Source organism: Neomonachus schauinslandi, chromosome 16, assembly GCF_002201575.2.
Source record: "Neomonachus schauinslandi chromosome 16, ASM220157v2, whole genome shotgun sequence".
Taxonomy (NCBI): domain Eukaryota; kingdom Metazoa; phylum Chordata; class Mammalia; order Carnivora; family Phocidae; genus Neomonachus; species Neomonachus schauinslandi.
Window position 1 is genome coordinate 5,324,032 of NC_058418.1, and position 15,926 is coordinate 5,339,957.

A 15,926-nucleotide genomic window follows, 5' to 3' on the forward strand; every position below is an offset into this window, starting at 1 on the left:
TAAGGGAAAAGTGCATTTTGCACATGGAATGGTGAATTTTGGTGCCTCAAAGCTATTATAAAACCAAACTGTTCCCAAGTAGTTTAACTGCTTCCCAAGAAGTTTAACTTTAAGCCCAGTAGTATTTAAAGAATAGAAAGCCATCCATCAACCAAGAAAACCAACAGTGTCAAAATCACAATGTCTGGCATCTAGTCAAAACCTACCCAGGTATGCAAAAGCAAAACAGGAAATTAGGATCTATAAACATGGAGAAAAGTCAATAGAGACCCAAAAGTGACATGGGTGACAGAATTAACAGAAAATGATGTTAAAAACAGCTATTATAAATATTCTGTGTACTTAAGAAGGTTGTATCAAATGGATTATAAAAATTACTGTGGGGTTTCTCTCCACGTGAGCAAAGGGGTAGATGAGGCCAGTCTAGTCACTAGAGCCCCCACCCCCAGGTTGTTCAGCCTCCAGGAAGAGGTCAGGAGGAGGTAAATTCCATCAGTGAGGACCAGGTCCCGTGAGGAGGAGACCCAAGCCCAGCTGAAGTTGGGGAGTGTAGTTTGGTCTCTGTCTAATCCCTCTTTGGTTTTTCTGGGAACTGAGGCATCTGTGCTGAGCCACAGATTTCTGGGAGGTGCAGTTCGGGATACATTGTCTTCCTAGTTAGTGGCTAGTGCTTCGTGGCCATTTGGCTGCCACAGGGGTTCTGGAACATGCCTTTGTCTATTTTTCTTCACATGAGAATTCTGCCTGGATTCAAGTGGCTATTGAAGAGGGTGCCTGTCAGACCCTATCAAAGATGTCTGGGACTTCTATATACAGCATGTGAGGGAACTGGCTTTCCACAGGTCAATTCCAAGCTCATCCTGTGACTCAGCTTGGACAGAGTCAGATCTTGGCAGGTCTGTCCTGCTGTATGGCTGGGGCAGGAGATGGCTCTACAGAGCTCCTTTGTTGTGTGGGAGGCATTTGTCCTCATTCCTCCTGCTCTAGGAGGCTAGATGGACACAGGGTCCTTGGGAGGGGAATTTGATTGTGGGTCCTACTGAACCTTACTTTGCCCCTTATCCCATCCCTTCCCCTCCCGGTCCCCAGGAAAAACTTTGGGTGTTCGTGTGTTCTATGGGGTGTCTTGTCCTGGCCTCCTCTTTCTGTCATCATGAACAGAGAACTTCTAGAACAATGTCTGCCATGCAGTGCCTTGAAGACTAAGCAGGCAACTTTGAAATAATATTGTTATGAATGGGAAGATGATTTCAGCAGAAAGAAATTCGATTTACATACTTTAGAACCTACAACACAATCTCTACAGATTTACAGATTCCACCTACTTCATCTTGCTTTTCAGTCTAGAATTTGGGTCTCTAGATTTTAGAACATGCCAGACCTCAGAGAAGAAGTCTAGAATCAGCTACCCCACAACAAGTTGCCTAGTGCTGGTTCTGTATAGGGTAGCAGTTACTCCAGGTTTGGCTTTCTCTGTATTTGTATCTGTGTATTAGGGGTGAAGGTAGAAGACTAGAAATTCCTAGTTGGTGTGTGGACTGATTAATCTGCTCTCTGAGGACTCCATTTTCTAACCCCAGCTTTGTGATTTTAAGAATTCATTCTTCGTGGGGCACCTGGGTGGCTCAGTCAGTTGAGAATCCAACTCTTGATTTTGGCTCAGATCATGATCTCAGGGTCATGGGACTGAGTCCTGTATCGGGCTCCACACTGAGCGTTGAGTCTGCTTGGGATTCTCTCCCTCTGTCTCTCCCATTGCCCCCCACCCCCTGCACTCACATGCTCTCTCTAAAAAAAAAAAAAAAAAATTCATCCTTCATGAAAAGAAGGGTGTTGAGTAATTGTCAAATCTCTAAAAGGTAGCCTGTCATTGAAATGTCTCCTTTATTCTTTTTTTTTTAAAGATTTTATTTATTTATTTATTAGAGAACGAGCGAGAGAGAAACAGCATGAGAGGGGGGAGGGTCAGAGGGAGAAGCAGGCTCCCTGCCGAGCCGGGAGCCCGATGCGGGACTCGATCCCAGGACTCCAGGATCATGACCTGAGCCGAAGGCAGTCGCTCAACTGACTGAGCCAGCCAGGCGCCCCTCCTTTATTCTTAATCAGAGCTCTATTATCAGATGTTCAGGACCAGAAAAGACAGTAGACTAAAAATGCTGGCAATTTCCTAAGAACAGAAGAAAATGACCAAGACCCTGGTGGGGTTTTTTCTGTTTTGCCCTTCATTGTCATGGATTTGCAGAGGCTTATAAAAATAATTAACAAATGGAAACATACAAACATTCCTAAATTCAGAATTGAAGGAAAAATAAGCCATAAAATCAACATTAGGACAAAGGTAGAATAATGAAATGTAGACCACTGAGTTTGCTTAAAGGAATACAGGTAAACAGGTATGTAAGAATGTATGATGTATTTAAATTGAATTACAAATACTTCCTAATGTTTCTAGTATCGATAATGTGTTAGTTTCCTCTTGGTGTCAAAAACAAATTCTCACAAACTTTTAGCAACTTAAAACAATGCAAATTTATTCTCTCACGTTCTTTAAGTCAGAAGCCAGGATTGGCTTGGCTAATTTCTCTGCCCTGGATTTCATTAAGACTGAAATAAAAGTGGGCCCACAGAGTTTTATTAGAAGGCTCTGGGAAGAAACTGCTTCCAAGATTATTCAGGTTTTGGTAGAATCCATTCCCTTGTGGCCATATGACTGAGCCCCGTTTCCTCACTGGCTGTCAGCTGCAGGTGGATCTTTGGTCCTAGAGGCTGCTTATATTCTTTCTGGTGCTTTACATATGGTCCTTTTCCAGCAATCAGTTGAGTTCCTCTTATGCTTCCAGTTTCTCCAGCTTCCTTCCTGAAACATCTTCCTCTTCTGCTTCTAGCTGCTTATGTGATGACGTTGTACCCTGATTATCCAGGTTCATCTCCCTGTGTGCAATCAACTGAGTAGTAGCCTTAATTACATCTCCAAACACAGTACCTAAATTCATTTGATTGGACAACTAAGGAGCAGGAATCTTGAAGGAACATCTTTAGAATTCTACCTAAAGAAATAATAGATGAGAAACACTGAAAGTTATATGATATGTATTATTCCTAAGGAGAAATCAGACCAGCTCCTTAGAGGAAATAATTATTTCCTGGAGCTTACGTCTTGAAATCAGGTAATTAACTTCTCCAACTTTGTTCTTCTATTTCACTATTGTTTTGGCTTTTCTACATCCTTTGCTTATCCATATAAATGTGAAGATTAGCTTGTTTACTTGTTTTAAAAATGACTTTGGTAATTTTGGTAGAGATTATATTAAATCTACCTTAGTAAAAAAAAGATTAGTGGGGAGCCTCGCCATCCATGAACATGATACAGTTTTTCTTTTGTTTGGGCATTCTTTGTTTCAGTAATGTTTTGTGCTTTTCATCATAGTAGTCTTGTACATCTTTGATTTACTCTTGGGTATAAGGATTTTTTTGTCTTAATTTTATTTTTCAATTGTTTGCTAGTACAGAAATACAACTGATTTTTTAATATTTTGATCTTTTGTCTTGTGAATTTGGTAGATTCACTCATAAGTTTTAGTAGTTTTCTGTAGGCTTTCTTGGGTTTTCTTTATACACAATCCTGTTGTCTGCAAATAGCAACAGTATTCTTTTCTGATCTTTAAGCCTATTATTTTTCTTGTCTTATTGCACTGTGAGGTTCTCTAGTATGATGGGTGAACAGTTTGTCTCATTCTCAGTCCTAAGGGAAAAGTGCATTTTGCACATGGAATGGTGAATTTTGGTGCCTTAAGGGCAGACTGTGCTGGGTTAAGTAGTATTTCTTGTTTTATTATTGATTTTATTGTTATTTTAGTGGTTACTATAGAGCTCACAGTGTGACATCTTTCATTCATCACGGTTGACCTAGGATTGATACCATGACATTTTACACTGTTCATTTCACACACCTTACCTTGCCTACTTCACACTTGTAATTCACACATTTTATTTCACACTTCCAAAAATTTAATAACCTAATGGCAGTATAATTCCTTTTAAGTCCATTCTCTGTCTTTTGAGCTATCATTGCCCCACCTTTTAGTTTTTTATTGTTACAAACCCACCTTACGTTGTTACTAATTTCATTCTTAGGCAACAGAGGGCCAGATAGTAAATATTTTCAGCTTGGCTGGCCATACAGTCTCTATCAAATCTGTTCAATCATCTGTTCTATAGTGAAAGCATTCATAGATAGGTAAACAAATGGATGTGGTTATGGTCAAATAAAACTTAACTTAGAAAAGTAGGCGGGGGGGGGGGCGCCTGGGTGGCTTAGTCGTTAAGCGTCTGCCTTCGGCTCAGGTCATGATCCCAGGGTCCTGGGGTCAAGCCCCGCATCAGGCTCTCTGCTCAGTGGGAAGCCTGCTTCTCCCTCTCCCACTCCCCCTGCTTGTGTTCCCTCTCTCGCTGTGTCTCTCTCTGTCAAATAAATAAATTCTTAAAAAAAAAAAAAGAAAAGTAGGCAGGGGGCGCCTGGGTGGCTCAGTCGGTTAAGCATCTGCCTTTGGCTCAGGTCATGATCCCAGTGTCCTGGGATCGAGTCATGCATTGGGCTCCCTACTTAGCAGGGAGTCTGCTTCTCCGTCTCCCTCTGCTGCTCCCCCTGCTTGTGTTCTCTCACTCGTTCTCTATCTCTCTCTCAAATAAGTAAGTAAAATCTTAAAAAAAAAAAAAAAGGAAAGAAAGAAAAGTAGGCAGGGAGCTGGATTTGGCCCATGACCTCTCCTAAACAATTTACCCTTTAAAGAAAATGAGAAGAATAAGAACCTTACAAATATCCCATTATTTACCATTTCTGGTGTTCACTACCTTTCTGTTGATCTGAATTTTCAACTAGCATAATTTTCTTTCAGCCTGAAAATATCCTTTAAGATTTCTCTGTGCAGATCTTTCAGCAGTGAATTCTCTCACATTTTGTTTATTTAAAAATGTCCTTGGGGTGCCTGGCTGGCTCAGTCAGAAGAGCATGTGACTTGTGATCTCAGGGTGGTGAGTTTGAGCCCCATTTTGGGTGTAGAGATTAATAATAAATAAATAAACTTAAAAAAATAAAAGTAAAAAATAAGATTGTGTTCATTTCAAAAAATGTGTTTATTTCAAGTGGCTCTGTGTAATGTGTAGCGCATTGGACTTCTAATGACGAAAAATACCTTATTTCACACTAATTTTTATTTTTTATTTTCATTTATTTATTTATTTTAAAAGATTTTATTTATTTGAGAGAGAGAGAGCACAAGCAGAGGGGAGGGGCAAAAGGAGAGGGAGAAGTAGACTCCCTGCTGAGCAGGGAGCCTGATGCTGGGCTCCATCTCAGGTCCCTGAAATCATGACCTGAGCCGAAGGCAGACGCTTAGCCAACTGAGACACCCAGGCGCCCCATCTCTTCTTTTTTTTTTTAAAGATTTTATTTATTTATTTGACAGAGAGAGAGACAGCGAGAGCAGGAACACAAGCAGGGGGAGTGGGAGAGGGAGAAGCAGGCTTCCTGCGGAGCAGGGAGCCCGATGTGGGACTCGATCCCAGGACCCTGGGACCATGACCTGAGCCGAAGGCAGATGCTTAACGACTGAGCCACCCAGGCGCCCACCCCCATCTCTTCTTAATAACATTTCTTTTCTCTAGCTTACTTTATTGTAAGACTACAGTATAGAAAACATAAAATTTGTGTCAATTAACTTTATGTTATCAACAAGGCTTCTGGTCAACAGTAGGCTATTAGTAGTTAAGTATTGGGGGAGTCAAAGGTTATACGTGGATTTTCAACAGCATGGGGGTTGGTGCCCCTAACCTCCACATTGTTCAAGGTTCAACTGCTCAATTTTCTGCTGGTTCATACACATCTGAACATCAGAGATACATCTGAATGGTCATTTTTTAAAAGATTTTATTTTTAAGTAATTTCTACACACAGTGTGGGGCTTGTGCTCACAACCCCAAAATCAAGAGTCACATGCCCTACCGACTGAGCCAGCCAGGTGCCCCTGAATGGTCATTTTAATATTTCATTCTTTCCCCATATTTTGGATGTTTTATTTCTCAATATATTAAAAACATATTAATATCCTGGGTTATAATTACTCATGTGCAGTCATTTCAAGTCTGATTCTATGTTCTTTCTGTTGATACATGTTTCCCTGTAACTATATATGGTGGTAAATGCTAACTAGACTTACTGTGGCAGTCATTTCACAAATATATTGCAAATCATTATTTTGCACAACCTGAAACTAATGTTTTATGTCAATTATACGTCAATAAAAATAAATAAAAGGTAGTATTTCGTTGGGAAAAAATATATAAAAGCTCCTTGAGGGCCAATATTTGCTGTGTTTTTATGTTAGCACTTAGTTCTCTATCTTTAAGTAGATGTTAAAAATGTTTTTAAAAATAAATAAAAATTAAAAAATAAAAATATTTTTCAGAGATTTCTATTTCAGGGATATTTTACCTGTAGGATTTAATGGATATACCTTTCAAAAACTTCTAATTTGTCGGATTAGTTGATAATTAAGTGTACAATTGCAATAGAGTTTTTTTAATTTTTATTTTATTATTATTTTTTTAAAGATTTTATTTATTTATTTGACAGAGAGAGACACAGCGAGAGAGGGAACATAAGCAGGGGGAGTGGGGGAGGGAGAAGCAGGCTTCCCGCCGAGCAGGGAGCCCGATGTGGGACTCGATCCCAGGATCCTGGGATCATAACCTGAGCTGAAGGCAGACGCTTAACGACTGAGCCACCCAGGTGCCCCTGCAATAGAGTTTTTAATTGAAATATATTTGACCTATAACATATAAATTTAAGATGTACAACATGTTGATTTGACACATCTATATATTATAATATGGGAAGATAGATTTAATGGCATTTTACTTCTTTCCATAATGAATAATGAAAACTATTACACAAAGACATAGCCTTTGTAAGTTATGGTAAAAACAACCAGAACATATACCTAGAGGTCTTTTTCACATCAGTAATGATCACTACAAATTGAAGAACAGTGTGTTATTATAGGGGTTAATGTCATTTGAGAATGTATCTGTGGACTTTACCTGGGAAGAGTGGCAGCTACTAGGTTCTGCTCAGAACAATCTATATCTGAGTATGATGTTGGAGAATTACAGCAACCTGTGACAATAGTTAAAGATGATTGCTGTGTGTCATTCAGTGTCACAGACAATAGCCTTTCCTTTTTCAGTTGCCCTAGCTTCCAAAGAGCTTTAAGATACTGGACTTTAGTTTATAGGCAATAGATTCTTAGTCTGTCTTCTGTTTCCATATAGAACTTATGTGCTCTCACCTTCGGTAGATATTTGATCTGTCAAGGTGAAACTATGTCAATTCCTGAGACTTTCGTGCTTTTCCTAGATATCCCCCACCAAGTCCAATTATAAGTGTCCAAGTCTTTGTCATTTCCCATGAACAGGCTATCCAGCTACCAAGCCAGATATAATCCTTAATTTCGAGCATGGAGAAGAGTCATGGAGCATAGAAGATGAAATGCAATGTCAGTGCTTTTCAGGTAAGTGAGCAACTGAGAACAAGATGTGAGACTTTGAAAGTAACATAGTTGGCCATGAGGGGATGACCCCTTCCAAATGTGTTTTAACAAGGCTAAAACTTTAAAGGTCGTTACAGATAATTGGTAATTACAGAATCATTAATGTAAATTAAGGTAATTAGAGAAATCATTAATGAGGCTCTCATTTGCCTGGTGTTTCAAGGGAGATGTGCACCTCTTTTTCTCTCTTTGGATTGATTCATGTTCAGTATAATGTTTCCTGTGCAGCTTCCAGACCTCCTCCTCCTCTTCTACTTCCTCACTGGCAGTGCCCCTTCCTATTTTCTCTGCAGCTCTTGTTTTCACCCCTTGTACCTGATCAAGTGATGTAACAATTCTTCTAGTTAAAACAGAAGCCTTTTATCCTGGGATCAGGTTTTTGGACTTCTGTGGGCCATCTGAAAATGTATCAAAACAAGCTAGAAGGTGGGAATGTTGACCATAGTGTGGTGTCTAAATATATTACAGCTTGTTGTCTGTTACATGAAGAATTAGAGAAGAATCAGTAAGAGAGCTTAACTATGCTTATCTTTGAGTGAGAAGCCAAGGATGCTTCATTCTAACCTGCCTCTCCCAGATACTTGTTCAAGACATGTTGGCATCTTTTTTTTTGGTCATTGTTTGCACCTGATGGATGGACTTTCTCCATTCTCTGGGCATCTTCAAAAGTCTCCAGAGTCACAGAGCATGAAGCTTCATCCTTGCCTATTTCTATCAGTGTGGTTTCATTCATTTTCATGGCCTTAAGAATACTATTTATACGCTGATGAGCCCCAAATTTCTGTCTCCAGCCCAGACCTTCTTTTATCCACACACATTCGCCTAGATATTTCATTTCTGCACTTGGAGATCTAATAACTACTTCAAACGTCATGTCACTCTTGGTTCCTCTTCTCACTTACACCACAAATCCAGTCCATTAGCGAGTGGTCTGTACTTTCTCCATATTATATTTGGGGGTCATCCACTCCTTTCTATAACTATTGTTTCACCCAAGCCCCACATCCATTGTCTCTTGCCAAAGTTATCATAGTTTTCTTGAGAATGCTCTCACTTCTTTACTCTTGCTTCTCTCTATTCTCCACATAATATAGCCAGATTTCTTGGTCTTTTTTTATTATTTATTTTTAAAAAGTAATAGAAGTCAGTTTTTCCATCCTCTCACCCCCAAAATTCATGAAGACTAAAACAAACTTTAGAAACATGCAGATTTATAAAGATATCAGGTTCTGACAATTATCTGGGTATGGAAGATAATTAAACCATCATATGGAAAAAACAGTCTTCTGAGTTGGAGAAAAGAGGGAAGATCTAAAGTATAATCCAAAAAAATGCTGTTTGCCATAGCAGGTCTTTACCAATTTTCCCAAGCACAGTCCACAATCCTAAAAATAGTATTTATGTCACAATACTTAAGACCTTGTTAGTGTGATAACTGATATATATATACACACAGGATTAACTTCTTAAAGTGAAAATCAGGACATGTCATCTCTCTCCCACTATTACCTTGAATGGCATCCTGTTACTATTAGTATAATATCCAGATTCCTCCTACATGTGAGCATTTCCTGACTCCTGCCTAAATTTTTGCTTACCTTTTTATGTAAAAATTTTTTGAAGTATAACATACACACACAAAAATATATAGATATAAGGGTACAGCTCAGTTAATTTTTACAGTCAGTATGCTCTGTAACCAGCACTAGATCAATAGTACCAGAGTACTGTGCAGGATGCCATTGTGTGAATATGAAACAAATTATCCCTTCCGCATTCAGGCTGTTATAAGTTATACTCCTACATATCTTTACATAAAGGTTCTTTATATTCTTCTCCCTTTGAAAATGTTATTTCTGAATAGTTTAGACTTAGTGAGAAATCCCAAAATTAAACACAAATTTCTTACATATTCTTTTTTTTTTTAAAGGTTTTATTCATTTATTTGAGAGAGAGGGAGAATGAGGGGGGTGAGGGGCAGAGGGAGAAACAGACTCCCCGCGGAGCACAGCACCTGACTCAGGGCTCAATCCCAGGATCCTGAGATCATCACCTGAGCCAAAGACAGATGCTTAACCGACTGAGCCACCCAGGCACCCCTTACATATTCTTTTTGTGGATTTCCCTAAGTGGTAATATTTTACCACATTTGCGTTATCACAGTCTATCCACCTATTATTCCATTCACACACATACACACATCCTGTTTTTCTGAACTCTTTATCCCTAAATACTTAAGTGTGTATTTCCTAGAAACAAGTTAATTTTTTCAAGTGACCAAAATAAAAAAAAAATCAAAATCAGAATATTGCTATCGATACAGAACTATTACCCAATCTACAGAGCTTACTCAAATTTTACTGATTGTCTCATTAATATTTTTTATAGTAAATGGAAAAAAATATGTTTCTGGACCTTTCCTTATTATCTTGCTCATTCTATTGTGGGTACACTGGCTTTCACTCAAAAGTCAGAGCTCACTAAATATGACCCAAATCCTTTAGGTAAGAAACCATATGGATGCAATAAATGTGCAGTGAATGCTTATGAACCACTCATGACCGTGCTTCAGAGAACTCATGCAGGAAAGAAATCCCATGAATGCTGTGATTGTAGGAAAGCCTTTCCCAGTAAGTTAAAGCTAATTGCTCATCAACAGACTCACACAGGGGACAGACCATTTGGGTGCAGTCAATGTCAAAAAGGCTTCATTACAAAGTCAGCACTCATCTGTCATCAGAAAACTCATCATAGAGAAGGGAAATCCTATACATGCAGTAAATGTGGGAAAGCTTTTCCTTGGAAGTCAAAACTCACTTTACATCAGAGAACTCATTCAGGAGAGAGACCTTTCAGATGCAGAGTATGTGATAAAGCCTTCATGGTTCAGACACATCTGACGGTATATCAGAGAACTCACACAGGAGAGAAACCATATGAATGCTCGGATTGTGAGAAAGCCTTCTCAAAAAAGGCTCAGCTCATAATCCATCAGCGAATTCACACAGGAGAGAGACCATATGGATGTAGTCAATGTCAAAAAGCATTCATTACAAAGTCAGCACTCATCTATCATCAGAAAACTCGTCATAGAGAAGGGAAATCCTATACATGCAGTAAATGCAGGAAGGCTTTTCCTTGGAAGTCAAAACTCACTTTACATCAGAGAACTCATTCAGGAGAGAGACCTTTCAGATGCAAAGTATGTGATAAAGCCTTCATGGTTCGGACACATCTCACTGTGCATCAGAGAACTCACACAGGAGAGAAACCATATGAATGCTCGGATTGTGAGAAAGCTTTCTCAAAAAAGGCTCAACTCATGATTCATCAGCTAATTCACACAGGAGAGAGACCATATGGATGTAGTCAATGTCAGCAAGCCTTCATCCAGAAGTCAGATCTTACTAATCATAAGAAAACTCAGCATGCAGTTGGGAAATCTCATGGATGCAGTGAATGTGGGAAGGTTTTGTCCTCTCAGTCAACTCTCATTATACATCAGAGAACCCATACAGGTGAGAAGCCCTTCAAATGCAGTGTATGTGATAAAGCTTTCACATCAAAGGCACATCTTATTGTCCATCAGAAAATTCATACAGGAGAGAAACCATATGAATGTTCAGATTGTGAGAAAGCCTTCTCCACTAAGGCACATCTTATGATTCATCAGCGAATTCACACAGGAGAGAGACCATATGGATGCTATGAATGTCAACAGGCTTTCATCCAGAAGTCAGGTCTCACTAACCATTTGCAAAATTGTCATGCGAGAGTGAAATCTCATGGATGCAGTGAATGTGGAAAGGTTTTGTCCTGTAAATCAACTCTCATTATACATCAGAGAGCCCATACAGGTGAGAAGCCTTTCAAATGTGGTGTATGTAATAAAGCCTTTACGGCTAAATCCTATCTCACTGTACATCAGAGAATCCATACAGGAGAGAAACCATATGAATGCTGTGATTGTAAGAAAGCATTTGCTACTTTGTCAACTCTAATTGGTCACCGGAGAACTCACACAGGAGAGAGGCCCTATGGATGCAATGAATGTCAAAAAGCCTTCTTTCGGAAGTCAGCTCTTACTAATCATCAGCAAACTCGTCATAGAGGAAAATTCTCTATGCAATGACTGTAGAAATGTGAGAAATAGTTTTTGAATAGTCCTATCTGTTCAGAGAACTCATGTAAAATAGAAATGCCATGAATGCTGTGATTATAGTAGACCTTTCTGGAACTTCTATAGGAAATAAACCTTATAGATGCAATGAAAGTTGTAAGCCTTTCATCTGAAGACTCCTCCCAGTATACCACAGGGATCTCGCCAAAAGACAGCAACATTGTAATTGCAGTGATTGTCAAAAATTTCATTTGAAAGTCACAGGCTATGCGTTTAGGAGGCAACACCTGTGAATGCAGTGAAAGTGGGAAATCATTCTTTTCAAATCACATTTGTTATACATTAGGGTATTCATTAAGGGGAGGGACCCTGCCGTTGCAGTAAGTGCAGAAAAGCCAAGAAAAATCACATCTCATTGTACATAAAAATTTCATGAATTTTGTGATAATGATAGCATTCTCCAGAAAGTCAAAACTCTTTGACCATCTTGTACAGGAGAGAGATCCTGCAGATGCTATGAATGTGGTACAGTCTTCCCAGTTAATGCATATCTTCCTTACATCAGCAAACTCAAGTAGGAGGAAACCCCTATTTAGTGTAGTAAACGTAGTAAAGCCTTCATCTACATGTCAAAGCCACTAATTATCTGCAAAATCATATAATAGATAAATCCTTTGGCCACAAAACTCATCGCATATCAAGAAAGAAATGTCATCAATTGCAGTGATTATCTACAATGCTTTATTTACAATTCAGAGCCTTTTAAAGTAATTTCATATTTTATTGAACAGATTGTTTCATGTTTTCTGAAATGTAAAACAAAAATAGGACTTTAAGAATGTAGAATAGTAAAGGGGGTGAAGTATATTCACACATTTAGTGAGTTGGAAACTAGAAAGGTATATAATACTCTGAGTTGGAATCAGAGGGAAAACCTGTTCAGGACTGAAGGGAGGTCCTTGGTTTCTTATTACAAAAATCTCCCATTGACTAAAGACCATACAAATAAAAATGTCAGTTTATGAAAAAAACTCCGAATTGCATAAAACCCCATTAGGCAAGAGAAATGGCCAGGGTAAAAGGATGTGGGCTGTGGGGGCAGCTAGTCTGCAACAGGGATGTGGAGGGAGGACGCAGCTCACGTCCAGGACCTGTAGGTAGGAGCAGGCTGGGAAGAAGTCCAGAGGCAGAGGTTAGTGCACTCACCCAAAGCCCTTGCTTTCCAGTCAGAGTTTCTAGGATGCTGATGCTTTCCTCAAACAAGGTACAATTCGGAGCTTTTAATTGCTCTCTAATTCATGTAGCAGAGAGATCCTATTCTCAGACAAGGGAACAATTTCTAGGTTCAGTAAAGTTATAAAATCCTTAAGGAATCATATCATATATTATAGAAATATAGTGATTATAGTCACTAAAAATGCTTTCTATGGAGGATTTGATGTCATTAAACATCATACGCTCTTAAAAAAAAATAGAAATTGCTCTACACAGAGCAGTGAATGTGGCAAAAGCATCAGTGATTAATTATGTTTTATTTTTGTATTTCTGGATTTATTTCTTCACATCTGACCATATCTTCAATTGTGATGCATGTTATAGTCAATGGAATGTCCTCATTTAGTTGTTACAGCTTTTCTACATTTGATGGCATTTTAGATCTGGGCAATTAGCTAAACTTGGAAACCATGTATAGAATGAAATTATTTTGTAAGGGCTTAACATAATTGTTTTAGAAAGGATTCCAGAGAATATTCTACCAAAAATATTAGACATTTTCACTGCAAATATGATGCCGTTTGAATATATAAAAAAAATAATAAGTTGACTAGTGACAAAGGTTTATGTAGGGGTTATATTGTGGACTATACTATATGACATGGACTTTATGTATTTGACTTTATTATTTTTTGGAATTACATGAAGGAACATAATTTTTAGGGTTTAATAAATTCTCAGCATAGACATAGAACATTATGTAATAAAATCTCATGTAAATAGGAATGTTCTGTTTCCTTATAAATCAGAATATCTTGTAATACATAATTTAACTCAATAAGAATTCTAAAGAATTAGACTGTAAGTTTGCTCTCCTTATTTTTGCTGTCTTTCGTAGTGTTTCTGCCAAGTGTGATGAACTATTACTACTTGAAACCTCCAGTATTCTAGAGCCTTATTTCTTAGATATGCAAAAGTGATAAAAGATTTACATGGAATATTAAAAAAATAAGCAACGTATGAGATGAAGGGGGTTGAAAAGACTTGTGTTCATGTATAGTTATTGCAACTGCTGTATAATGCAGGAACTTTGGATTTATTATGAAAACATGTCCTTGGGCACTAGAAACATTTTCTCTCTTAGCATTTCCTAAAATGCCCAGTATTTACTAATATTAAGGACAACATCGCAGAAATTGGAATTCTTGAACATAGCTGGAATGGAAAGTGGTTCAGTTGCTGTGGAAAACAATTTGGCAGTTCCTTTAAAAAGTTAGCTATAGAATTACTAAATGACCCCGGAATTCCACTCCCAGCTAAATATTCAACAAAACTGAAAGCAGGTACTTCAGTACTTCTACATGAATGTTCATAGCAGCACTGTTCACAATAACCAAAAGGTGGAAATAATCCAAGTGTCCTGGGGTGCCTGGGTGGCTCAGTTGGTTAAGCGACTGCCTTCGGCTCAGGTCATGATCCCAGGGTCCTGGGATCGAGCCCCGCATTGGGCTCCCTGCTCAGCGGGAAGCCTGCTTCTCCCTCTCCCACTCCCTGCTTGTGTTACCTCTCTCACTCTCTCTCTCTCTCTGTCAATTAAATAAATAAAATCTTGGGACGCCTGGGTGGCTCAGTTGGTTAAGCGACTGCCTTCGGCTCAGGTCATGATCCTGGAGTCCCGGGATCGAGTCCCGCATTGGGCTCCCTGCTCGGCAGGGAGTCTGCTTCTCCCTCTGACCCTCCCCCCTCTCATGCTCTCTCTCTATCTCATTCTCTCTCAAATAAACAAATAAAATCTTTAAAAAATAAATAAATAAATAAAATCTTTAAAAAAAAAAAAGAAATAATCCAAGTGTCCACCAGTGGATGAATGGATAAACAAAATGTGGTATGTGTATGTATATACATGTATACACATACGTATACATAATGGATATTGATTACCCATACAAGGGAAGTGTTGTTGAATGTTATAACATAAGCCTCAAAAACATGGTAAGTGAAAGAAGTCCGACCCAAAGGACCATATATTGTGTGAAATGTTCAGAATAGGTAAATCTATAGAGACAGACGGCAAATTGGTGGATTCTAGGGCCTGAGGAGAAGAGAGCATGGAGACTGACTGATTAATGGTTATGGATTTATTTGTTTTTTTAGAATGATCAAAATGGGGACTAGGTAGAGGTGGTAGTTGCATGACATTGTGAATATAGTAAATTTCACTGGACTGTATACTCTGAAATGCTAATTTTATATTATGTGTATTTTTACATCAATAAAAAATATACTTGAAAAAAGTACTATTGCGGGCGCCTGGGTGGCTCAGATGGTTAAGCGTCTGCCTTCGGCTCAGGTCACGATCCCGGGGTCCTGGGATCGAGTCCCGCATCGGGCTCCCTGCTAGGCGGGGAGCCTGCTTCTCCCTCTGCCTCTGCCTCTGCCTCTCTCTCTCTCTCTGACTCTCATGAATAAATAAATAAATAAATAAAAAAGAAAAAAAAAGTACTATTGCAAAAATTGTTGATTTTTATCTGTATTTTGAGTGTCAGGGTTCTTGCAATGATAATGCAAGATTAAATGATAAAAATATTAATGATAATTAATGAAAAAATAACTGCTTAGCAAAACAGATGTAAATATATCTTCTTCAACTTAATAGATATTAGCTACCAAAGCTTGACAGCTAACTTCACGTTGAATGATAAAACTTGAGAGATGTTCCCTAGTTGTTTGGCAGTGAGGTCTGCTGCAACTTCTCTCCTGAGCTGGAGAGACTTTCCCAGATGTTGTATTCATGGGAATCATGACTGGGGCCAATGTTTATATGGTACTTCTCCTACATGGACACCACCATAGAGTGAGGGATATTCACACCCTCAGAAATGCCCACAAATTCTCTCCAGAGGCAAAAGCCACTGAAACAATCCTGCTTCTAGCAAGCATCTTCATTTTTTTCTTTACTTCACCAATTCTGTCCTTACAGTTTA

At 38.7% G+C, this 15,926-nt stretch overlaps 1 protein-coding gene across 1 annotated transcript in view; it reads left to right on the plus strand.

Annotated features, from left to right (window-relative positions):
• The window catches only part of LOC110572730 (zinc finger protein 208-like), a 90,993-nt gene that overhangs the window by 56,788 nt on the left and 18,279 nt on the right, over positions 1-15,926 (plus strand). Inside the window, 2 exon segments of the mRNA XM_044911375.1 lie at positions 10,430-10,642; positions 10,811-11,698. Of these exon segments, the coding sequence (XP_044767310.1) occupies positions 10,430-10,642; positions 10,811-11,698 (1,101 nt within the window).